General features: G+C 41.8%; 1 protein-coding gene across 1 annotated transcript; it reads right to left on the bottom strand.

Annotated features, from left to right (window-relative positions):
- Window positions 1–9333: 9333 nt before the first annotated feature.
- On the bottom strand, window positions 9334–26450 carry rps3a (ribosomal protein S3A). The gene is made up of 6 exons (XM_041192078.1): window positions 26338–26450; window positions 25695–25798; window positions 25013–25200; window positions 20715–20923; window positions 14155–14264; window positions 9334–9489 (listed from the first exon to the last, which is right to left on the bottom strand). The coding sequence occupies exons 1-6, from the start codon at window positions 26397–26399 to the stop codon at window positions 9365–9367; spliced, it is 798 nt and encodes a 265-aa protein (XP_041048012.1). The 5' UTR covers window positions 26400–26450; the 3' UTR covers window positions 9334–9364.
- Between the last annotated feature and the right edge of the window lie 71 nt (window positions 26451–26521).

The following is a 26521-nucleotide window of genomic DNA, read 5'->3' as shown; positions in this document are numbered from 1 at the left end:
TTCCAATGCACCTATAGCAGGTGGTAAGTGCGGGAGAGGTTCCTGGTCAGCCATCTGTAGAGGTTAATGGGGGAGATGGTGACATATTAGTGGTAATGTCACTAGATTAGTAATCCAAAGACCCAGGCTAATGCTTTGGGGACAAGAGTTCAAATCCCACTCTGGCAGCTGATGGAATTTAAATTCAATTAATATATCTGGAATTGAAAGTTAGTCTCAATAATGGTGACCATGGAACTAACTGGCATCAATTGTTGGAGAAACCCAACTGGTTCAATAATGCCCTTTAATGAAGGAAATCTGCCATCCTTACCTGGTCTGGCCTACATGTGACTCCAGACCCACAGCAATGTTGACTCATAACTGCCCTCTGAAATGGTCTATGTAGAAAGCCATTCAGCTTATGGGCAATTAGGGATGGGCAACAAAGGTAGGCCTTGCCAGGATATCCACATCCTATGAAAGAATAAAGAAAAAAATGCACTGGAGTACCTTGCCTAGCACAACTATAGACCAACACAGAAGTCCATGGTTGCCCAATACCCTTTCAGGGCATGGTACCTGAAAAGAGAGAGAATGTGCTTGGGTTTAACATAGTGCTTGAAAGAGCAAAATGTGCTATTAAAATTCTAGGTTTATGTAAAGCTGACTTCAATGCAATGAGACTGTTACAGTAAATTGGGCAAATCTGATAATTGGTAAAAAGACAGATCATTGGGAGGTGTTCAAAAAAATTTAATGTGATACAGAATCAGTTTATATCCATAAAATGCACAAACACTACTTGCCAAAAAAAACCCAGATGACTAAAGAAATGAGAGACAACATAAACAATTTAAAAAGTGCAAAAAAAAGCATAGACCCTGGCGAATGGGAATGATACAAAGAACAGCAAAGGGTGACAAAACACATAATAAGAACTACAAAAGGAAGCTTGCCAGGGATATTAAAATTAACTGGAGAAAATAATAAATTTTTGTGGGTGTACATTGAGCAATGTAGACCTTTTGAAAACTGGTATAGTATATTATCAATGAAAAGGAAATGATGGACATGTTATAGTATATTTGGAAACTTGGTTCAACATGGCAATTCAACTGGTAAATCTTTTTCAAGTTCCATTTTTGAGCTAGAGTCAGATTCTGCCCTAGAACTAACAACCCAGAATTAACAGCCTTTAAGTTAAGTAGCCAAATTAAACAGGTAAGTGTCTTAGTGGCAGTTAACTGTCAATCACCTGAAAGCCCTATGCCTGAATAGGGCCTAAATGTGGTGTTGATAAATATAGAAGAAGCTCGGCATGCTGGACATCCAAAGGGAACCAATATTGAATTGGCAACTCACTAAAAATGTAAACAAAACAACAGTGATGAAGCAAGTAATGACACTGAAGAATGACAAACTTCCAGGATCTGACAGTTTCCATCCCAGGACTTTAAAGGAAGTAATTGAGAACATTGCAGATGCCCTCAAGATAATCTTCAAAAGTTCTCTCAATTCAGGAACCAGTCCTTTAAATTGGAAATTCTGCACATCACTCCATTATTTAAGGTGAAAAAGTGAAACCTGTGAATTACAGACCATTAGTCTAACATCTGTTGTCAATAAATTGTGAGTCGTTATTAAAGATAGGATGAGTGAACACCTTGAAAATTTTCAGCTGTTCAGAAAGAGCTAGTAGGAATTCATAGGTCATGATTGATGAACCTGAATGAATTTTTTGAGCACTAAGATAAAATAAAATACTGCAGATGCCGGAAATCTGAAATAAAAACAGAAAATGCTGGAAAAACTCAGCAGGTCTGACAGCATCTGTGGAGAAAGGAACAGAGTTAAAGTTTCGAGTCCGTATGGCTCGAATGGCTCTGAAGAAGTCATTTGGACTCAAAACATTAACTCTGTTTCTCTCTCCACAGATGCTGAGATTTTCCAGCATTTTCTGTTTTTATTTTGAATTTTTTGAGGGCTGACTAAAGTAGTGGACAGCGGAATGCCTATGGATGTTATTTATAATAAACTTGTGAAGGCATTTGATAAAGTCCCTCATAAGAGATTGTTAGATAAAATTGAAGCTCATGGAGTTGAAGGCAAATTAATAACTTGGTTACGAAATTGGCTGAGTAACAGATGACAGGCTGCAGAGATAATGGGCAGCTACTCTAATTGACTAATGGTGTCCTGCAAGGATCTGTATTGGAACTTCAACTATTCCCTGTATTCATTGAGGACTTAAGATGATGGGATAGAAAGCCACATATCCAAATTTGCTGACGACACAAAGAAAGCCAGTATTGTGAGTAGAGTAGGTGCAAGCATCAAAATACAAAGAACTATTTTAAAAAGTGACTGGGCAAAACTGTTGCTATAATGGATTTCAGTGCAGACAAATGTGAGATGATTCTCTTCGCACCTAAAGATGATAGAAGAATAGTTTCTAAATGGTAAATAGCTAGAAACAGTGGAGGTCCAAAATGACTTTGGACTGTCGAGGTTCATAGATCAGTAAAATGTCATGGGTATGTACAGAAAATAATCAAAAAGGTCAATGGAATACTGGTCTTTGTATATGGAGTACTAAATACAACAGAATAGAAGTCATGCTTCAGCTATACAAAGCCCCAGTTAGACCTGGTGTACTGTGAACTGTTCTTGGCACCACACTTTAGGAAGGATCTACTGGCTTTGAAAGGAGTGAAACTTTGGTTTATCAGAATGAGAGTGAAATTATGTGGCAGGATTACACAATCTAGGGTTGTGTCCCTGGAATTTAGAACATAAAGGGGTGATTTGATGGAAGTTGTCAAGATATTAAGGGAATATTAAGATATAGGGTAGAATGAGAGAAATTTCCATTGGTTGAGATGTCTAGGCCTAGGGGGAATAGTCTAAAAATTAGAGCCAGGTCCTCAAGTGAAATTAGGCAACACTTCTTCGCACAAACATTAGTAGAAGCTTGGAACACTCTTTGGTAACCAGCAATTGATGTTAAATCAATTGTAAAATTTAAATCTGAGATCGATAGACTTTTGTAATCCAAAGATATCAAAGGATATAGGACAAAGGTGAGTACATTGAGATATGCCGTGAACTCATTGAAAGGCAGAACATGCTTGAGTGGCTAAATGGTCAACTCCTGTTCCCTGCTGCAGCCTGGTGCCTAAAAATTAGCATCAGACCTTTCGGGAGTGAAATTAGGAAACAGTATTACATCCAAATAGTGGTAGAGGTGTGGAACTCCCTTCTGCAAACAGCAATTCATGTTGGATCAATTGTTAATTTTCAAACCTGAGAGTAATCATTATTTTTTCACCAAAAATATTAGGCATATGTGGCAAAGATCATAGATTAGCCATGATCTCAATGATCGGCAGATTTGAGGGGTTAAATGGCCTACTCCTGTTCTTGCGTTCTTATGCTGCCACCTCTAGTAAGTCTGTCCTGTCAGTGGAGCAGGATATACCCAAGGATCATGATGGAGGGATGTTGGCTGACAGGTATGCTTGTATGAGTATTTTTTTTATCCATCCATGGAATGTGGGTGACACTGGCTAAAGCAGCATTTATTGCCTATTCCTAATTGCCCTTGAGAAGGTAGTGGTGAGCTGCCTTTGTGAACCACTGCAGTCCATGTAGTGCAGGTACACCCATAGTTAGGGTGGGAGTTCCAGGATTTTGACCCAGTGACAGTGAAGGAACAGCAATGTATTTCCAAGTCAGGATGGTGAGTGGCTTGAAGGGGAACTTCCAGGTGGTGATGTTCCCATGTGCCTGCTGCCTTTGTCCTTCTAGATGGTAATGGTCGTGAGTTTGGAAGGTGCTGTCTAAGGAGCCTGGGTGAGTTTCTGCAGTGCATCTTGTAGATGGTACACACTGCTGCCACTGTGTGTTGTTGGTGGAGTGAATGTGGATAGGGTACCAATCAAGCAGGCTGCTTTGTCCTGGTTGATGTGAAGTTTCTTAAATTTGTTGGAGCTGCACTCATTCAAGCAAGTGGAGAGTATTCCATCACACTCCTCACCTGTGCCTTGGAGATGGTGGACAGGCTTTAGGGAGTCAGGAGGTGAGTTACTTGCCACAGGATTCTTAGCCACTGACTTACTCTTGTAGCCACAGTATTTATATGGCTAGTCCAGTTCAATATTGGTCAATGGCAGCCCACAGGATATTGATAGTATAACTATGTCAGGATGATGCTTTGATTAGTCCGTGGGACAACTCTCCCAATTTTGGCATTAGTCTCCAGATGTTCATGAGGAGACCCTTGCAGCATCAACTGAGCTAGGTGTTCCTATGTTGCAGCCATGGCTTGCTAGGCTATTTCAGAAAGCAGTTGAGAGTCAACCACCTTACTGTATATTTGAGGTCATAAATAGACCTAATTGGGTAAGGCCAGTAGGTTTCTTTCCCTGAAGGATATTTGTGAACCAGATGGGTTTGTATGACAAGCTTGCAATTTCATGATTGCAATTACTGATATTAACTTTTTATTCCAGATTTATTTAACTAACTGAATACATATTCCCTAGCTGCTGAAGGGATTTGACGTCATGTCTCCAGGTGTGGGCTACGCACAAAAGAATGCATTTATTTCCCAATCCTCGTTAACTTGTGGAGCTGGTGTTTGGCTTTCTTAACTTATATTTATATCCCGCCTTTAAAACTATGAGACATCCTAGGTACTTCACAGGAGCATTATAAAACAAAGTACAACACCGAGTCAGATAAGGAAATAGTAGATCAGATAACCAAAAGCTTGGTCAAAGAATAGGTGTTAACCGTCTTAAAGGAGGAAGTGCAGTGGAGAGGTGTAGGGGTGGTATTCCAGAGCTTAGGGCCTAGGCAACTGAACACATAGCCACCAATGGTGGAGCAATTATAATTAGGAATGCACAAGATGCCAGAATTAGAGGAGATAAAGTAGCTCAGAGGATTGTGGGGCTGAAAGACATTACATAGATCAGGAGGAGCAAAGCCCTGGAGGGGTTTGAAAACAAGGATGAGAATTTCAAAGTCAAGAGGCTAAGGTGGATGATCATCAGTTTAGTGGGAATAGGATCAAGGGAACAGGAGGTGGGTCTTATGGTCATGAACTCAAGAGATGACTTGAGGGGAACCAGGAGAGAAACTAGCAAGATACAAGTTCAAGGTTAGGGCAGTCAGGTGCAAGTTTGATCAAATGGGCTCATGGGAGATGCACCATAGCAGTTTATCAGATTGTCTCAATCATGGTGGCAAAGAAGTCTATGGGCAGGATTTTCCCTCTGTTGGGGGCAAAGTTGAAGGGCGGGCCCGCTAAGTGCAGCCTCAGGGAGATCAGCTCTAAATGTCAAAAAGCTAAAAATAGAAAAATAAAACTTCCCTGACATGTCCCCCTCATGTGACACTGTGACAGGAGTTGGGACATAGCCATAATTTTTACAAAAACTTTATTAAAATGTTTTAAAACCTGCATGAATCCTCATCCCACCCATGCATGAGGTTTCATTCTTTTTCCAATTCGTACCGGCGCTCCTGGCCTGCCCGCCAACCTTAAGGTTGGACGGGCAGGTCCTTTAATTACTTAATTGACTGTCAATGGCCTCAATTGGCCATTGACAGGTCAGCAGGAGCACAGCTGATTTTGCTGCGCCACCTACCTGATAATTTAAATAGGGCATGATGACATTGGGAGTTCCGCCCGACGTCACCACGCATCATTTTACGTCAGCCAGCGGGCCCCACTCCCGCTCGCTGACTTGTAAAACCTTGCTCCATGAGATCTTTGCACTTGTTTAACTCTTGCAGTGTTTTAGGTGACTATGCTAGGTTGGTAATTCCAGGGTATAGGTCCAGCAATGAAGGAATGGCAATGTAAATCCGAAATCAGAATTATGCATAACTTTGGCAGAGTATGCAATGAACTGTGGGATGACAGTATGCCCATGATATTGCACTCTTGTCCTTTTTAGTACAGTTCATGTAGAAGTTGCTGCAGTACAACCTGTAGGATTTTATATACTGCAGCCAATGTTCCATTGCTGCAGGTGGTGGATTTTTGAGTGAAGTAGTAACTGCCCTACTCAAGTGAACTGCACTACGTTGAATGGTGTTATGCTTCAAGTGTTGCAGCTAGTCATTGTTTAATGAATAATCCATGACTTTCCACATCCTGCAGTATTCATTTTAGCTGTTTTATAAACTTGAGATGATTGTTACCTGCCTAAATGGTATCCAGTAAGCAGATTCATTTTTAGTTGTGAATATAGACAAAACACAAAATATCAACGCTACCACAACAATCGACAGCATTGTTCTAAAACTGACCCCTGCCAACTATCTTCGTTAGAGAATTTAGTGGCTGTCATATCTTTGGATCCTACTGGCCTGAGCTTTGCCCAGTTTTGGATTGACTTAATTGGACTATCTTTCACATTAGCCAGCAGATGCCACTGTCACAGGTTATTCTAACACTGGCTCATGAAGCATTAGTTAGCTCCGGCACACAGGGCTGCAGGACAACAGCTGGGATGTGTCAGGCTTCCTTAAACTTTGTTGTGTGCAATACAATTCAGTTTATGCCACATGGAATGAACCAAGGAGATATTTACTGTTATGTTGCAAGTACTGGATCAGACTTAAATTGTCACCAGTGGAAGATAATAGCTTAATAGAAGTTAATACCTTAAATGATTGAAGACACAATTGACATTTAAGAGTAAGAGGAAAACCAGGGAAAGAGTAGGACCCATTAAGGACCAAAGTGGTAATTTGTGTGGAACCGGAAGACGTAAGAAGGGTTCTACATGAATACTTTGTCAGTGTGCACAAGTAAGAGGGATGCGGGTATGGAAATCAGGCAGGACTGTGATATAATTAAAGAAATTAGCATAGAAAGGGAGCAGGTTCTAAGTGTTCTGGCAAGCTTAAAAGTAGATAAATCTCCAGGCCCCGATGAAATGTATCCCAGACTGTTGAGTGAGGCAAGGGGCGCTGGCAATAATTTAATATCTCTGTCCACAGGAGAGGTGCTAGAGGACTGGAGGACAGCCAAAGTTGTACTATTATTCAAGGGAGGAAGGGATAAACCAGGGAACTACAGGCTAGTCAGTCTAACATCACTAATGGTGAAACTATTGGAAGCAATTCTGAGGGACAGAATTAATCTACACTTGGAGCGGCAGGAATTAATCCAGGACAGTCAGCATGGTTTTGTTAAGGGGTCACGTCTGACCAATTTGATTGAATTTTTCGAAGAGGTGACCAGGTGTGTAGATGAGGGCATTTGACGTAGTCTACTTGGACTTCAGTAAGGCTTTTGGTAAGGTCCCACATGGGAAACTGATAACGAAGGTAAGAGCCCATGGGATCCAAGGCAATTTGGCAAATAGGATCCAAAATTGGCTGAATGGCAGGAAGCAGAGGATGATGTGATGATTATGGGGTGTTTTTGAGACTGGATGCCTGTCCAGTGGGATTCCACAGGAATCGTTGTTGTGTCCCTTGCTGTTTGTGATATATATAAATGATTTAGACTTGAATGTGAGGATTGATCAGTAAATTCGCAGATGACACAAAAATTGGTGGGGTGGTAAATAGTGAGGAAGATAGCCTTAGATTACAGAATATAAGCAGGCTGGTGAGATCAGTGGTAAATGGAATTTAATCTGGATAAGTGTGAGGTGATGCACTTGGGCGGGACAAACAAGGCACAGGAATACATGATGAAAGGTAGGTCCCTGAGAAATACCAAGGATCAGAGGGACCTTGGTGTGATGTCCACCAGTACCTTAAGGTAGTGGGGCAGGTAGATAAGGTGGTTAAGAAGGCATATGGGACTCTTGCCTTTATTAGCCGAGGGATAGAATATAAGAGCAGGGAGGTTATGCTGGAACTGTATAAAACGCTGGTTAGGCCACAGCTAGAGTATTGCATGCAGTTCCAGAATCCACATTATAGGAAGGATGTGATTGCACTTGAGAGAGTGCAGAGGAGATTTACCAGGATGTTGCCTGGGCTGGAATGTTTTAGTTATGAGGAGAGATTGGATAGAGTAGGGTTATTTTCCCTGGAGCAGAGATGATTGAGGGGGGGCATGATTGAGGTGTATAAAATTACGAGGGGCATAGATAGGGTAGACAGGAAGGAACATTTCCCCTTGGTGGAGGTATCAATAACCAGGGGGCATAGTTTTTAGGTATGAGGCAGGAGGTTTAGAGGGGACGTGAGGAAGAATTTTTTCACCCAGAGGGTGGTGGGAATCTGGAACATACTGCCTGAAAGGGTGGTAGAGGCAGAAACCCTCATAACATTTACGAAGTATTTGGATGTGCACTTGCAATACAATGGCATACAAGGCTATGGGCCTTGTGCTGGAAAATGGAATTGGAATAGTTAGATGCTTGTTTGACCAGCAGATTCAATGTGCCATAGGGCCTTTTTCTGTGCTGTATCCCTCTATGACTCTGGTCAAAATGTGGCCTGTAGTATTGGAGGTAGAAGTATCAAAAAAGCATCTTAAAGGGAGTTAGACCACACTAAATAATGTGTAGGACAAGTTATGTTTCAGAACTAATTACCACTAAATATGACCAAATAATTCCGACAACTGATTTTAAAAACTGTCCTAATTGAAGAGAAATCTAAGAGTCTTTCACTGAATGTTAATCACTACATTTCACCAGGAGAAAATACAAAATTAATTTATAATTCATCCTCTTGCACCTGCTTTTAAGTTTTTAAAAAGCTGTTTACCTTTTAGTTAAGTCTCAGTTACAATATAGTGAACACCCCAACCCGCAGCTGAGTCTTTACACACTCAGCTGAAGGCAAGGATAGGATGGAAACCAAAACAGGAGCATTGAAGAGACAGGAGACACTAAGTTGTATTGATGGAAATGGGAATTACAAAAAGGACTACAGATAAAACAAGTGGGCAAAAGGCATTCATCGTGGTAAAGTGCAAAGCCATCCACTTCAGATCAAAGAAAAGTATTTTCTCAACAAGAACAATAGAGGAGGAAAGATTTGGGTGTCCCGGTACACAAATCAAGAGCTGGTGCACAGGTACAAAAAAGCTAATATAATGTTGGTCTTTAACTCAAGGGCGAAGAAATAGAAAAGAGGTGGTAGTGGTAGTTCAGCTTCAATTGCGTAAGTGATAAGATCCCAGTTGTGTTTGGTCACTGCAGTTCAGAAAGTTTATATCGTACTGATCTTGGAGGGATATAGCACAGGTATACCAGTGGATAGGTGGGTTTAAAGGACTACATTATGAGGGCAAGTTGCATAAATTTGGTTTACCTAAATATTTTAAAACTTAACATTCATATTAAACTGGATAAAATTCAAGGCAAAAGCAGTCATAGAGATGTTTTATTATACATATTTAGACAGTTTCCTGGACAGGGGGTTCATATCCATCAGCTCGATCTACTTTAGCACCAGTCTCTTCACCTGATGGTTTGCTTGAGCCACTTCCTCCTTCACCATGCAGTTCCATCAGTTTCCCCACTAGAAGAAAATATTTTATTCAGTTATCTTAATTGTACATCATGATCAGGTCAGCCCAACTGGCATATAAAATCCATATTTAACAAGCTTATTTTGTAAAAAAATAATGCTTCAGTCAGAACATTTGTAGATCCATCTCTCATAACTAAGCCAGAGATGGTTACCGTGATTCTAAAATTAGAAGCTATCTAACTAGTTTTCTAACGATCCAGCCCAAGTTAAAACTGGCATTTTTTTTAACCATCTCCATTGCTGCTGTGCCCCACAGCTCCATCACCTCTATAAAGGAGTCAAAGGTTATTTTTGGGGGGGGAGCCTGATTGCCTACTCCTGCTCATATGTCTTATGTTCTCTGCCTATTAAAAATGTTCAATATCTCAAAATCAACAAAACCTTGAAGAGTGTAAGATGAGGGAACATGTAGATGAAGCTATAAAAACCTTAGTAAGACCACAACTAAATTACTGTTTACAATTACAAGATCCACAAAATATGAACGCTAGACACTTTTTAGGCATATAACCTAGTCATCCAACAGTCTTTGGTCATAAATCCCTTCCATTTAATTCTGGCCATTTTCTACTTCCCAATAACTGTGGGTTGTAAATTGTGCCACCACCCTACTCAAGATCTTTTACCTCAGCAATAAGATCAAATGTGGTTTGCATGACTCTCAGAAATTGAAAGGGGTCACTAAGAATAAAAGGTTGATACTGCAAAAATTGGGAGGGAGGATTGAGTGAATATACAAAAGCACTGAAAATAAAATGGTTCTCAGCACTGGTAACTATAGTGGGATACAATATAATTGAAAAGCAAAGTTTATGTTTGAACAGGGCTAAAGGTCAAATCGCTGATTAACTTCAGAGAAGATCTGAGGGCAGTACAAGAAAAGATTCTCAATATTCTAGAGGGTTATGTTAAAACAGAATCCACACTTATGTATGAGTAGAAAAGGAAATTCAAATGGCTATCATAGTCTACTTAAAGAGTTGAAAAGAAGTCGAGGGATAAATGCCAATTGTGCAAATACAGATGGGTAAAAGGTGATGATTGTGTTTAAAAAGGGGAAATAGCTTCTGAGAATGCTACCAGGACTCATATCTGAGTCAATAAGTTTCAGTTCAAAGCAATAAGCACTGCTCAATTTAGTTCTGGGAAATGTGGAGGGAGAAATAGTTTATTTAAAAGTTGGAAAACAAGTGGGAAATAGCAATCAACTTGGTGTGATTCAATGTGAGAATAGAAAGGAGTAAGATACAAGAGTTCTGGAAATAGGACAAACTCAGTGCCAAAAAAAAACAGTTCTGTGGCTAGATTAAAACTCAAAAGGGATAAAATATAGTTAATCCTAAAAATGAGAATATAAAGCTCTGGCACATTAAATATTTTATATCAATTAATATAAATGGTGACGGGAGTAAATTACACAGGCAGTCAACAGAGTGTGGAGTTATTAAAAATAGAAGATACTGGTTCTAATAAAAGCTAGGAAAAATACAAGGTGGATAAATCATCAGATCCTGGAGTGACCACAGGTGAAATCTTAAAACGCAATCTCTATTTTAAACTTGTGCTGTACAAGTAGGTCCAACGCATCATGGTTTGTATAGACAACTTAAAATGCTGTTTTTAACATATTTTATTGCCAGTCCAGAATCTGAATTCAGGGGACTCAGATGTACGCATACACTAAAAATACCAGCTGTAATTTGCATAACCACAGCCTATGTAAGTTGCAACTGAATACCTGTACAATACTGTGATGCTATTTTCCAAACTCACCCATTAAAGTCACCTAACACAACATTCCATTAAGGGTTGGGTCAAAGGATTTCTGTTCAACTGTTACTCTGACAAAGACTATTTCTGGAATGTGGTCTTCCATTTTCAGATACCAACAGACATACTATGTGTTTTCAATATTTTGGCTTTACTTCAGATTTCTTGTATTTGCAATTTTTCATCTTTTGAGTTAACAGCAGACTAGTAAAGTGGTCAGAAGAAAAAAACTGGCTACTTTTGTTTGAGCATTTTATTTTTAAATTGGGCAATAATTCCATGGAAATGTAATTTAAGCATAAAATTTAACAGCAGACTTGAAGTCTGGTCATAAAATAAGGGGTGTTTCACACAAAGTATTTTAATGGCTCTTGATCAGCTACACAACCTTCAAAATCCTGTGTTATTATTGCTCAATTTGGGTTCTTGTGATTTCACGCAACTTCTGTGTAAGCAGGGTCTCCTTTGGGATGAGTTTTACCAATGGGAGATTGGGATTCAGCCTATCCTCTCTGGCAGGCTCAGCAATTTGATACATGATCCAGAGATGTGCATAGTATGCCAGGGCACTCTACTGAATTTGGCTGGCTCACCATTGGAATTCGGAAGGCTATCTGTCCCTGTCTATAGCTTTATTGTTCTTCAAGCTAAACCTAAACTTACAATCATATACATTGCAGGCGGTGTGTCCATACAGATATAAAAGCTTTGCACGTATGCGCAGAGGTGTACTGGTAGGCTGGGCGCAGCAGAATGATGCATTGGTGTTCAGCACATGCACAGGCCAGTGTAAAAGCGCAGACTGGCAATCCTGCGTTGGCACGAGTTAGTGATAGCTGGCAACACGCATGTGACAAATATGACATCCTTGTTCAATAAGGGAGAAGGATTAAACAAGTAAACTAGCCCACTTTAGCTTATCGGTTGTGGGTAAGCTCTCGGAATTTACAATTTGAGATTTAGAAATCCATAGGATCAGCAAGGATGGTCAGAATGAATGTTAAAAGTAAATGGTGTTTGAGAACTATTCATTTTTGAAGCAGACTGAACAAACAGATGAAGAATGCAATATATATTGGCAGTCATTTGGTTGGAATGAACTTGAATGTTGCTTGTAAAAGAAGAGACATGCTGTTGAAGCTTTTCATCTTGCACTCATCAGGACACTGCAATACCGATAGTAAAGGGAACAACAATTATACCATGAGAAGGGAGCGCTAATTGGTTGCCAAGTGGAATGATTGGTAGAGGCATTGCCATGGAGAATGCACCAGGGGACAGTTAACTGCCAAACTTTTGTTCAAATTCAAACCAGGCAGGTCGACTCTAATTGATCAAGGCATTGCCATGGGGAATGACTGTCCCCCAAGCTTTAGTTTAGTTGAAAAAGGCACAATGCATGGACATGCTCCTTCTTCTACAAAGGACAGGGACCCATGTGTGAACATACATAGCTTCTAGCATGTGTAAGTTAAGTCACACTGTGAGCCCAAATGATTACCTTAAATCGTTTTTCAGCATAATTCTTGACACACTCAGGATTGTTTAGCAAGTTTTGCCCAATCATGGAATCAAACTAACGTTGGACACTGTTTGAGTTTTACGAGTATGGCCTGGTTGGGTACGATCTGTACTATGCCTGTTGCGAACAGCCGAAGGGGCGTGCTGTTTGATACAATCCACAATCATTGGGACATATGGCCTACATACCTGGCATCACACTGACACTAAAATTCATATACCACAGTACTCATTTGTGTGGTAGGCAGAATGTCCTTCTGGCTTGACTGCAATTTCCTGTTAGTAGACAATACCATTTGTGCTGCTACTGCATAGTAACAGCGTAAAACAGCTAGCTTCACCTATTGCTCAAATTTAGGACACCTTACCCGGAGGTAGACTGGGCAATTTTCAGAATCGATGGTGGCAGCCTTAGGCCCATTCATGACTTTGTGCAGTATAGTGAGCAATGAGCTGGCTAGGGTAGCCATTATCTCACAGAATGGCTTTGATGTGCCCTACTTCAGCCTCAAGCTTGCACGGTGAGAAAATGGCCCAGGCCCTATTTAGGAGGTGGCCAATCTTCTAGCGCGTGGAACTGTAGGAATCCCAATGCATATACTGACAGTTGAAGGCTGGCTTACAGTAGACAAGAGAACACCCATTGGCAGATTTCTCAACTAGTATATAGAGGAAAGGGAGCTCATTTGACTGCTCCATTTCAACGGTGAATTTGAGCGCAGGACAGAGCCAATAAAAGGTGTGTAAGGAAGTTCTTACATGCAGCTGTGGATTCAAATATAGCAAAAGTAGATACTGCTCCAAAGCCCTCATCTTCCTGTCCAGACTCCTGTAAACCGACGTTGGCTCACAACTCAAAGTATCATGCTCTGCTTTCCCACCCTCATCCACAGACTCCTTGCTATCTAAAAAATAGAAAATTCTTCCCATGTTCCAATATTAGTGGCATAGCTTTCAGCTCCACAGGTCCTGCTCTCAAATCTCCTCCATCTCCAAAAACACTGAAAACTCAGTTCCATTCAATTTTCAGTAACCTCTTTCCATGTGTGTTCTCCTGCTCCTTTCCACTTCATGTTCACTTCAAAGTACCTCTGCATTAAAAGGTGAACAAATCCAGACCAATTTTGTTTCTCATAGAAGACTGATATCCAGAAGAGACTCCCACCCAATGTTTTAAATACTGGATACCCGAAATAGCAAGACATCCATTTTCCAGATCTAATCTCTCCATTCTAAACATCAGTATCCATAACTAAGTATTTGTCTTTTAATTTTGTTCAATGCTATTCATGATTTGATGTGCTTGTAAGATCTAAAGCATAAATTTTCAAATACAAAAAGGCACAGGTCAGTCACACTTACATTCAAACTTGGGCTTCTTTAGCATCTTGACTTTTCGAACATACACATCATGGAGCGGGTAAATGGACTGGCATGCTTTCTCAATGTCCTTACCAATGCTGTCTGGGATCCTAAAAAAAACAAAAATTGGACTGCTAAGAACATTACAGGAACTATCAACATTCAAGTTAAATGGTCAAATGGCCTTTTCTAGCTTTTACATTTCTCTCTACTAGAAACGCCATCAAACAAAGCTCGGCGAGTACTAGACTCATTCATGCACTTGCAATTCCAGAATTTACTCAAGGTAAAAGATTATTTGAAGTATACTAGGAAGAAAGTTTATGAAAACAGGAATACTACAACTCAAATATCGAGGTCTGCAGCCGCTGAAAAGTGTGTCACTCACTATAGAACAATCACAGATGAGGGATGGTTTGAAATCTGAATTGTGCTGAATTCTATGGTCATGTCAGCCAGGGCACAGAACTGAATAGTGTCTCAGACTGAACCTTGCTGGAAAGCAGGCTTTAGAACATGGGGTACAACTGTGATACATCCATTTCTCATCGTCAAAACAGCCAGACAATATAACTGTACACTCATCTCCATTCAAAATGTCCATTTTACCTGTTTTATTTTAAAATTTAGAAAAGATCAATTTCCCCCTGAATATGGTCTGTATTACTGCTGTCTAAAAAAAACTTTGTTAGGACATGTAATAGAGCCTGCTGCCCAGAATCTTACATGAACAAGAACAAAGTGGGCACAAGTTTGGGATTCAGAAAAACAAGAGACAAGCATCTTGACTGGAAGATCAACTTCTACTTTTCGACAATTCCAAATAATGTACTTCAAAGCTCAGCAGGGGAAACTCGGTGGGGGGGGGGGGGGGGGGGGGAATGTATGCCATATTGCACAAAACATGGAAACGATCTAGTAGCATTCAATGGATTGTTGTACTTTGTCTCACCGTTCCACGGCCCTTTCCACCAGGTAGTTTTTAGCAGTGCTGAGCGCATGGTGGAAATGTCCTATGGAACTATGCCCCAGTTAAGGTGAGACTCAAGGGAGGCAAGGAGTATTGGCATTGGGGAATGTTTTGGCAAGTGCCTGGAAGTTTGCATGTAGACTGAATGGACATGCTCAGCAAAGCAATCACCCATTGTTTGTTTGGTCTTCCAAACTGAATAGTGTCTCATGCCACCACATCGTCAGCAGCCAAAACAGTACACGGGGAACAAATCCTTTGGAATGCCAGACAGGAAGATGTGTTTGGTGATGGCATTGCTCTGGAAATAGCGGAGGACAATCATTGAATGTGGAGGCAGGGCAGGTGGATGGTGAGAACAAAGGGAACTGTATCTAGTTCTTGAAGGGAGTGGGAGGTGTGAAAGCAGATGCGCCAACCACAGTGGAGGAGAACTGAACAAGTATGGGTGGCATTAATGTGGAAGGTGGCTTCCTCAGAACAGATACGATGGAGAAACTAGGAGAATGGAACAGAGTCATTATGGGAACTGTGTGGGAGGAAGCATAATCAAGATTGTTGTGGGAGTCAGTAGGCATAAGGTAGATACTAAGTGACAGCCCGTTCCCAGAAATGGAGAGAGAAAAGTCAAAGAAGGGAAGAATCTCAACTGGACCCAGGCCATGAAAGGATGACAGTGAAGTGCAAATTGGAAGCAAAGATGGCGAAATTTTCCAGTTTTGAGGCAAAAGCAGGAACTGGCACTAATAGTCATCAAATATGGTAAAAGGAATATTCCATGCATCCCATGATAAGCATGGCTCACAGGTTTCAATAATAACACGTTTAATCTGGAGGAAGCCAGTAGAGTCAGAGTTGTTGTTCATTGCAAGGACAAATTCAAAGAGGCAGGAGGATGGATGGATTCTGGTCCATAGGCCACCCTGGTCAAGGAACTAAATGCCCAAGGTGAAAACGAGACAATGAGGGCCAGGAAGGAAATGGGTGAAGTGATCACTAGACTTGTGGATATAGGTTGGAAGAGACTGGACCAGATGAGCAGAAATTTGCTACTAGATGCTAGGAAGACCCAAACCATGCTTTTGATCCCCACTGCAAGATCTGTTCAGTAGTCACTGACTCCATCTCTCTTCCTGGCAACTGTGTCAGGCTCAGACAGTTTGCAACCTTGGTGCCATATTCAACCCGCAGATGAGCTTCTGACTATATATCCACACCATCACAGAGACCACCTATTTCCACCCCTTGAATATCTACCCCTTTGCTTCAGGTCATCTGTTGCTGAAACTTTTAACCATGCCTGGAATTTGAGACTTATTGCAAGACTTCCATCCTTCATAAATTTGGTCATCCAAACTCCTGTTCATGACCTTGTTTGAATCTCTTCAGTCAAGTTCCATAGCCATGGCAAACAAAATGAGTGAAAAAGCCAAAAATGACATCCATGTGATGGTGGCACATTATCTCACCCTTCTTCACCTCTTCCAGCTGTTGACACAATCAACTATAATCACTTGTTTCTACATCTCATTCTTACAGTTCTATACTTAGCAATCAACTTCTAACTAGAGGATCTCCAGAAATAGCTTATTTCAGCCAAGTTTCCAAACCCCAGAATTTCAGCGCCTCTTGGTGACATCATGCAAAATGGGATAGCTGCCACGTTTGCTAACAATAATCAACTTTTACCTCTCCACCAATCTTAACCCTTCACAGGCCTATCTTGTCAAATTGCTTACTCAACATCCAATCCTGTAAACCTCCGCCAGCTTTGCAACCTCACCACACAAAACCTTCATCATCATAAAATGGTTACAGCACAGGAAGGGGTCATTTGGCCAGTCATATCCATGCCAACTTTCTACAAGAGCAACTTGGTTAGTCCCACTCTCCTGCCCTGTCCCCAAACCCTGCAAATTTCTCTTTAGGTGCTTACCCAACTCCTTTATGAAAGTCCCAATTGTATCTGCCTCCACCACGCTGTGCATTCCAGACCCTAACCACTTTCTACGAAAATGTTTCCACCATGCTGTCACCGATTCTTTTGCCGCCAACCATTAAATTTATATTTAAATTAGATCGCTCCCTCCGGGACACCCTGGTCCACTCCTCCATCACCCCCTACTCCTCAACCCCCTCCTATGGCACCACCCCATGCCCACGCAAAAGATGCAATACCTGCCCCTTCACTTCCTCTCTCCTCACCGTCCAAGGACCCAAACACTCCTTTCAAGTGAAGCAGCATTTCACTTGCATTTCCCCCAACTTAGTCTACTGCATTCGTTGCTCCCAATGTGGTCTCCTCTACATTGGAGACCAAATGTAAACTGGGCGACCGCTTTGCAGAACACCTGCGGTCTGTCCGCAAGAATGACCCAAACCTCCCTGTCGCTTGCCATTTTAACACTCCACCCTGCTCTCTTGCCCACATGTCTGTCCTTGGCTTGCTGCATTGTTCCAGTGAAGCCCAACGCAAACTGGAGGAACAACACCTCATCTTCCGACTAGGCACTTTACAGCCATCCGGACTGAATATTGAATTCAACAACTTTAGGGCGTGAGCTCCCTCCCCCATCCCCACCCCCTTTCTGTTTCCCCCTTCCTTTTCTCTTTTTTTTCCAATAAATTATATAGATTTTCCTTTTCCCACCTATTTCCATTATAAAAAGAGAATAAAAAAGAAAAATTATTTATTTTTTTACATCTTTTATGCACTCCCCACCCCCACTAGAGCTACACCTTGAGTGCCCTACCATCCATTCTTAATTAGCACATTCGTTTAGATAATATCACCAACTTTAACTTTAACACCTATGTGTTCTTTTGTTCTATTGTTGTTGACATCTTTTGATGATCTGCTTCTATCACTGCTTGTTTGTCCCTACAACCACACCCCCACTCCACTTCTCTCTCTCTCTCTCTCTCCGCCCCCCACAAACACACCTTAAACCAGCTTATATTTCAACTCTTTCTTGGACTCGAACTCAAGTTCTGTCGAAGGGTCATGAGGACTCGAAACGTCAACTCTTTTCTTCTCCGCCGATGCTGCCAGACCTGCTGAGTTTTTCCAGGTAATTCTGTTTTTGTTTTTGTATTAAATTTATATCCTTTGGTTTCTGACCTTTCTGCCAATGAGAATAGTTTCTCTTTATCTACTATGTCTAGACCCCTCATTATTTCGAGTACATATCAAATCTCAAAGGAGAACAATCCCAGCTTTTCCAATGTCTATTCAACTGAAGACCCTCATGCTTGGAACTGTTCTCGTAAATCTTTTTGGATCCTCTATAAAGCCTTCACATCTTTCTTAAAGCACAATACCCAGAATTGGACAGCGTATACCAGTTGAGGCTAAACCAAAGTTGTATAAAAGGTCCAAAATAACTTGCACACTTTTATACTCTATGCCCCTGTTTAAAGAAGCCAGGAAGTTCTATGTCTTTTTAAAATACTTCCTCAATTAGCTCTGCCACCTTCAACAATTCTTGCACATGGACCATCAGTCTGCTCCTGCACCCCCCTTTAGAACTTATGCTTTAATTTTATATCGACTCTCCTCAATCTTCCTATCAAAATGCATCACTTCATACTTCTCTGCATTAAATTTCATCTTCCATGTGTCTAGCCACGCTACCAGCCTATGTCCTTTTGAAGTCTGTCACTACCCTCCTCAGGGTATATAATACTTCCAAAATTTGTGTCATCTGTAAATTCTGACCTACAAATCCAAGTCTAAGTCATTCATATATAGACTAAAGCAATGGTTCTAGTACCCTACCATTGGGAAACTCCACTGTATCTCTTACTCAAGTCCAAAAAACCAACCATTCATCCTTGTTTCCTGTTACTTAGCCAACTTCATATCCACTTTATTTTTATTCCATGGGCTTCAACTTTGCTGGCAACTCTTAAGTGACACTTCACCACAGTCCTTTTGGAAGTCCACATACACCTCAACCACACTGCCCTCATAAACCAGCTGTTACCTCAAAAAACTCAAATCAAAGTAGTGAAACACTATTTGCCCACAACAAGATGTGCTGGCATTCCCCAAGTTCATCTACACTTTCCCAAGTGGCTGTTGTCCTGAATTATTGGTTCTAAAAGCCTCCCCACCACTAAAGTTAAACTGGCAGGGCTTAGTGGTTGGGTTTAACCTTACACCGTTTTTTTTTAAGAACAGGCCTGTAACAATTTTAATTCTCCAGTCCTCTGGCACCGCCACCTTCCCTCCCCCAACTGAGGAAGATTGGAAGATTATGGTCCATATCTCCATAATTTGCACCCTTTTTTCCCCTCAGCATCTTTGGATGCATCCCATTTGGTCCTGGGGCAAATTAACAACTTTTGAGCACAGCTAACCTTTAATACCTCCTCTTTACCATCCTATATTGTCTTTCGCCTTGACTTTGAACACAGAATATAAGAGTAGGCCATTTGGTCCCTCAGGCCTGCCCTGCCATTCAGATCATAGCCATTTTCCTGCACAATCCTCACATCCCTGGATATCTTTAATATCTAGAATTTTATTGATCTCTGTCTAGAATATACTTTGTGGTAGGGAATTCAAAAGGTTCACCACCCTGAATGAAGAAATTCCTAATCTCAGTCCTAAATGACCTACCTCTTATTTTGAGACTGTCCCCGGTTCTAGATTCACTCCCACCCACCCCCACCCCGCCCCCAAACAAGCCAGGGAAAAAATATTTCCTGTATCTAGCTTTTGATAATTTTGTATATAATGAAAGCACCTCCCATTCTTTTAAACTCTAGAGGATATAGGCCCAGTCTCCTCAAAAGGACAATCCCACCATCCCAGGGGTCAGTCTGGTGAACCTTCACTGCACTTCCTCTATGGCAAGCGTATCCTTCCCTACTGACACTTGAGCCAGTTCCACTTTTCTCCAGAACCAGATACACTTCCCTCTTTGTTGGCCCTGAAACATCTAGTGCATTCTCCTGAACAGATAACAGAAAGTCTTCCCCCTCTCTGTTTACTATCATTATCACTACTCTATAGTTCTTGAATATCCCTCATTTCCCTGCAAATTTGCTCCTCTATGTCTTTCCTACCAGTTGACAGCTTGCAGAATACACCAGCAGAGTAATGGTAACTTTATTGTTCCTGAAAATGGCTGTTTAGTACGTAGGGCAATTAAGTTAACTAATGCCGTAATGATAGATGGCATTTGGGAGTGTGAAATCACAGGATACACAAGTTTTTAGTGAACTTTAACAACAGGCACATAGTTCTAATAGTTGAGGCTGTACCAAAATTTAATTGGACATGGTATATTCAACATGGTAGTTATATGAGTATATAAAAGTGAGAACAAGTGTTTCAATCCAATTTCCAAAATCAAATGTCCAACATCCAGAAACAGTTCTATGACTAACAACCCATGCTGAAGTGGCTTCAGAGTTGCAACTGCCCAGACTCAAAATTCATGCTAGTACAAAAAAAGCCTACCAACAAGATCAATTTGTCATATATTTAGTACTTACATTTCAATTTTACTCCAGGGAAAAGCCACCTAAGCAAGCCTTAAAAACATGTCAGAACATAAAATCTGTTTGTTATATTACTCACAACTTGTTGACAATCTCCTTGAGATCATTGGTTTGCACTTCGCGAGTCATGATCTCCACCATCTTCTTGCGGATCGTGCGGACCTGCTGGTGTTGTGCATAGGAGGTTTTACGAATCTGGTTGGTGCGCTTCTTTGTGAATCCTACACAAAAGAGGCGGAGCAAGTATCCATCTGTGGTTTTGACATCAATATGGGCTTCAATCATGGTCTACAATTAGAATAAATTAAGAAATTTCATGAGTACAATTCACAGTACTAATGTCAGATTAACAAAACCGTAGTACATTACTTCCCATATACAACAGTGACTACACTTCAAAAAGAACAGCTAAGGCTGTTGTTTTTATGTATGTATGTATGTATGTATATGTAAGCCTTCAATCAATTCTAAGCATTAACTACAATCTGAATTCAGTTGGACAATCAAGATGGGTCAAGAGTTGATGGAGTTATCCTCACTGCCAATGTTGGGGGAAAAGGAAAGAAAGTAAACGAGTGCTAAAGTCTAGGCACTATTGTAATATAAATGCAATAGCTTATCTTCACATAAGGCCCCACAAAGAGCAATGAAATAAATGCCCAGGTCATCAATTTCCTCAGCTGAGGGATAAATATTGGCCAAGAAAATCAAAAACTCCCCTGCTCTTCAAACTGTGCCTCCAGATCCTTTATGTTCACTTCACAGGGCCGCATTTTAATGCCTCACCTACCTAATAACACCTCCCCAATAGTAGCTCAGTACTGTACTCCAGTGTCAACTTAGATGTGCATTAAGTCCCTGGAAAAGGGATCAATGACCAACTGAATCAGTTAGGGGAGCTATCAGTGATCAATAGTCAATACTCAAGAAAACAAAATGAAAGGATTCTCATTCCTGCTGGAAGATGTACACATAAATGGGTCAAATTTATTACCCACCTATAGCGCAAGTTTGGAGGTGAAGAACCTGTTGCCTTCACTCGATTAATTTCAAGGCAGGAAGGCCCATGTGGATGGCCTTTCAGCCTGGATGCTAATTGAGGTTTTCGAGTGGGTAATTAATGCCCACTTAAGGGCTTCACCCTGCTGCCGCTGGTATAAACCAGGTACGAGTGGTTGCCCTAATACAAAGGCCCTCGATGTCTGATTGAGGGTCCTGACATCAGAATGGGATCAGGCTGCTTAAAGCCACTTTCTCTGCCCATCTCTCCAATCTCAACCCGCCCCTACCCCATGACCATCATCCTGCCCTCAATCATTGGCCTTTGGTACCTCGTTGATCCGAGGTGGGTGCACTGCAAGCTTGCCACCTGTCTTCTGGATTAAATCGCACCCAAGGTAACATTGATGCGTTTGGATGGGATGAGGTGATCATGGGGGATTTCAATATGCAGGTAGACTGGGAAAATCAGGTTGGTAGTGGATCCCAAGGAAAAGAATTAGCGGAATGTCTACGAGATGGCTTTTTGGAGCAGCTTGTGGTGGAGCCCACTAGGGAAAAGGCAACTCTAGATTTAGTGATGTGTAATGGGGCAGATTTGATAAGGGAGCTTAAGGTGAAGGAACCCTTAGGAGGAAGTGACCATAATGTGATAGAATTTACCCTGCAATTTGAGAGGAAAAGGCTGGAATCAGATGTAACGGTATTACAGTTGAATAAAGGCAACTATAGAGGCATGAGGGAGGAGCTGGCCAGAATTGACTGAGAGATGAGCCTAGCAGGAAAGACGGTGGAACAGCAATGGCAGGAGTTTCTAGGAGTAATTTGGGAGACACAGCAAAAATTCATCCCTAGGAAGAAGAAGCATACTAAAGGGAGGACGAGGCAACCATGGCTGACATGGGAAGTCAGGGACAGCATAAAAGCTGAAGAGAAAGCATACAACGCGGTGAAGAGCAGTGGGAAACCAGGGGACTGGGAAGCCTACAAAGACCAACAGAGGACAACTAAAAAAGAAATAAGGAGGGAGAAGATTAAATATGAGGGTAAAGGAGCCAGTAATATAAAAGAAGATTCAAGAGTTTTTTTAGATTTTTATTAGGGTAAGAGAGAGGCAAAAGTGGACATTGGGCCGCTGGAAAATGACACTGGAGAAGTAGTAGTGGGGAACAAAGAAATGGCGGAGGAACTGAATAGGTACTTTGCGTTACTCTTCACGGTGGAAGACACGTTAACATCCCCAAAGTTCAAGAGAGTCGGGGGCAGAGGTGAGTATGGTGGTCATTACCAAGGAGAAGGTGCTAGGAAAACTGAAAGGTCTGAAGGTGGATAAATCACCTGGACTAGATGGAACCCTAGAGTTCTGAAGGACATAGCTGAAGAGTTGGTGGTGGAGTTAATGGTGATCTTTCAGGAATTACTCGAGTCAGGGAGGGTTCCAGAGGACTGGAAAATCGCTAATGTAACCCCCCCCCCAACCTTTTAAGAAGGGAGTGAGGCAAAAAATGGGAAATTACAGGCCGATAAGCCTGACCTCGGTCGTTGATAAGATTTTAGAGTCCATTATCAAGGAGGAGATTTCAGAATACTTGGAAGTGCATAGTAAAATAGGGCAAAGTCAGCATGGTTTCATCAAGGAGGACATGCCTGACAAATCTGTTAGAATTCTTTGAGGAGGTAACGAGTAGGTTAGACAAAGGAGAGCCAACGGATGTTATCTACTTGGACTTCCAGAAGGCCTTTGACAAGGTGACGCATGGGAGGCTGCTCAGTTAAGATAACAGCCCATGGTGTTAGAGGCAAGGTACTAACATGGATAGAAGATTGGCTGTCTGGCAGGAGGCAGAGAGCAGGGATAAGGGGGTCCTTCTCAGGATGGCAGCCAGTGGAGTTCCGCAGGAGTCAGAGTTGGGACAACTTTTCACTTTATATATTAATGATCTAGATGAAGGAACTGAGGGCATCCTGGCTAAGCTTGCAGATGATACAAAGATAGGTGGAGGGACAGGAAGTATTGAGGAGGGACAGGAAGTATTGAGGAGGCTGCAGAAGGACTTGGACAGGTTAGGAGAATGGGCAAAGAAGTGGCAGATGGAATACAATGTGGGGAAGTGTGAGGTCATGCACTTTGGTAGGAAGAATAGAAGCATGGACTATTTTCTAAATGGGGAGAGAATTCAGAAATCTGAAGTGCAAAGTGACTTGGGAGTCCTAGTCCAGGATTCTCTTAAGGTTAACTTGCAGGTTGAGTCAGTAGTTAGGAAGGCAAATGCAATGTTGGCATTTATTTCGAGAGGACTAGAATATAAAAGCAGGGATGTGCTGCTGAGGCTTTATATGGCTCTGGTCAGACCACATTTAGAATATTGTGAACAATTTTGGGCCCCATATCTCAGGAAGGATGTTCTGGCCCTGGAGAGGGTCCAGAGGAGGTTCACAAGAACGATCCCAGGAATGAAAGGCTTAACATATGAGGAACGTTTGAGGACTTTGGTCTATACTCGATGGAGTTTAGAAGGATATGGGGGGATCTGATTGAAACTTACAGAACACTGAAAGGCCTGGATAGAGTGGATGTGGGGAAGATGTTTCCATTAGTAGGAGAGACTAGGACCTGAGGGCACAGCCTCAGAGTAAAGGGAAGACCTTTTAGAACAGAGATGAGGAAAAACTTCTTTAGCCAGAGTGGTGAATCCATGGAATTCATTGCCACAGAAGGTTGTGGAGGCCAGGTCATTGAGTGTATTTAAGACAGAGATAGATAGGTTCTTGATTGGTAAGGGGATCAGAGGTTACGGGGAGAAGGCGGGAGAATGGGGTTGAGAAACTTATCAGCCATGATTGAATGGTGGAGCACACTCGATGGGCCAAAAGGCCTAATTTCTGCTCCGATGTCTTATGGCCTCCGAGGACAAACAGCTTCCCTGTGATCACTTTGGGTTCAAATGAAGACAAGCCACCATAGCAAAGTTTTCGAGCAAGGGCAACTATGTGTTGCAGCCGCAAAAAGCCCCCAGTTGAGGCAGAAGGGATATAACATTTCAGTATTGAGTATGAAACACTTCAGACCATAAGTACGTTAGATTATGGAAAGTCAAATCTGAAACAAGCCAAATCTGTCCCATTCAAATCTAACATTTTCATGGAACTAAACATATATACAAAATACAGATCATCCATTGTAACTTTGGTCCTTGGTAGTGGTTTCACATTAACTGCACCGCATTTCTGAATTCATTTGGTTGACTAGGTCCTTGTAGTGGTTTCACATTAACTACACCGTATTTCTGAATTCATCTGGTTGACTTGGCACTAAAGAAAATCTGGAGCAGTTAAATTCATAACTCTAATCCCGGACATGCTGATTGATAAACTTACCTGCCATTTTTTAACCATAGAGCACATCTTATCACGTGTTAAGTCCATGCCATGAAAGTTGGTCAGGCAGTTTTTGCCCTGAACGTCCTCCACAATCAGCTTAAATTTACGGAAGGCCACTTCATCGTTCTGCAAATCAGCAAGACTCACCTCAAATACACGGCCTTTCAAGCCTTCTGAGGCGATTTCTACACGATAGTTGAGAAAACAAGGCAAATTAACACATTAGAGAATACAGATTCAACATTTAACCTACAGCACCCAGTTTTACAAAATTAATTCTTCAGGAGATGCTGATGGGAATGTCAGGATGGACCCAATTATTATTGGGTCATCCAGGGTCGAAATAAGATATCATGCATACTCCTATTATCAAACAGAAAGGAATCCACTGCTCAGGAGGAATCTATAAGGTTTCACTGCAGTGACTGTACTTAAAGGTATTTCACTAGTTGAAGGTCTTTGGCACTTTTGGAAAACAAGAGGTATGATTTAGATACAGATTTTGCACTTCATCACCCACCCACAAAATTCTCAGGTCTTACTTTTTGTACAGAAATTTTAGCTACTACGTTTTCATGAATTATTTAAAAAATGCAAGTCAGGGTTAATATTTTCTGAAGTCTTAAATATGCTAAGGAGATAACCTCATTATATCATTCTTAAGGATCTAAATACTTACTAGTTCCTTGGGTCCTGGTAACCAAGGTTTTGCCCAGGTTCCTAATGTTAAACATCGCTGGAGCCTTAACATCGTACCAATCCTTTTTGGAAAAGGGGTCCACGCTGTAAAAAGACGTTGTAACAAGATTCAGAAAAGTACTGGAATCGCAGTTCCCTGATTCAGTTGCAACCGACTCGCACCTGAACGTAAAGTATCCTGTGTCCAGTTCAATTTGCTCCGTGAAAAACCCCGAGGTACAGCCGCATCTGGCGAGAGCTCTCCGAACGATGCCAGGAAGATAAAAATCAACTCTTCTTACACCGGGGCTACATACCCTGCGCCGGGGAGCCCGCGCTCTCAGCTCCAAGGTTTGGCCGGACTCAACCGGCTCAGTTACATCGGACATTTCCTTTTAGTTTTCGCGATTCCTAACCGCCACACCTGGCGGCACAGGTCTCCGTTCGCGCTTGTAAAGCAAGTCCAGAGCAGCCTTGCAGCCCAGGCCCGGCGGCCACCGCTCCTTTCCTCTCCCTCCCCGCACTCAATAGCACCACAATCCCCTAAATATCAGCGCCATCCCCCGGATTATCTCCCATATCGCGCACGATCCCTACTGAAAAGGATCAGCAGATGGCCGCTCACCCGATTTTGGCACACTTACATTTTCTTCTTGGCCCCCTTTTTGCCTCCTTTGGTCAGTCTCTTGTTTTTACCGACTGCCATGTTGCTCGAGGAACTGGGAAGAGGAAGAGGAGGAGTTCGCGCGAGACTTTGGCTGGGTCACGGGGCAAAGTGCGGGAAATCCCGCGGGAACTGGGAGACAGGACCGGTCCAATAGGCAGGCG

This window comes from Carcharodon carcharias, chromosome 1, assembly GCF_017639515.1.
Source record: "Carcharodon carcharias isolate sCarCar2 chromosome 1, sCarCar2.pri, whole genome shotgun sequence".
NCBI lineage: Eukaryota > Metazoa > Chordata > Chondrichthyes > Lamniformes > Lamnidae > Carcharodon > Carcharodon carcharias.
The sequence above is the reverse complement of the archived record's forward strand: the minus strand, read 5'-3'. Positions and strand labels throughout refer to the sequence as shown.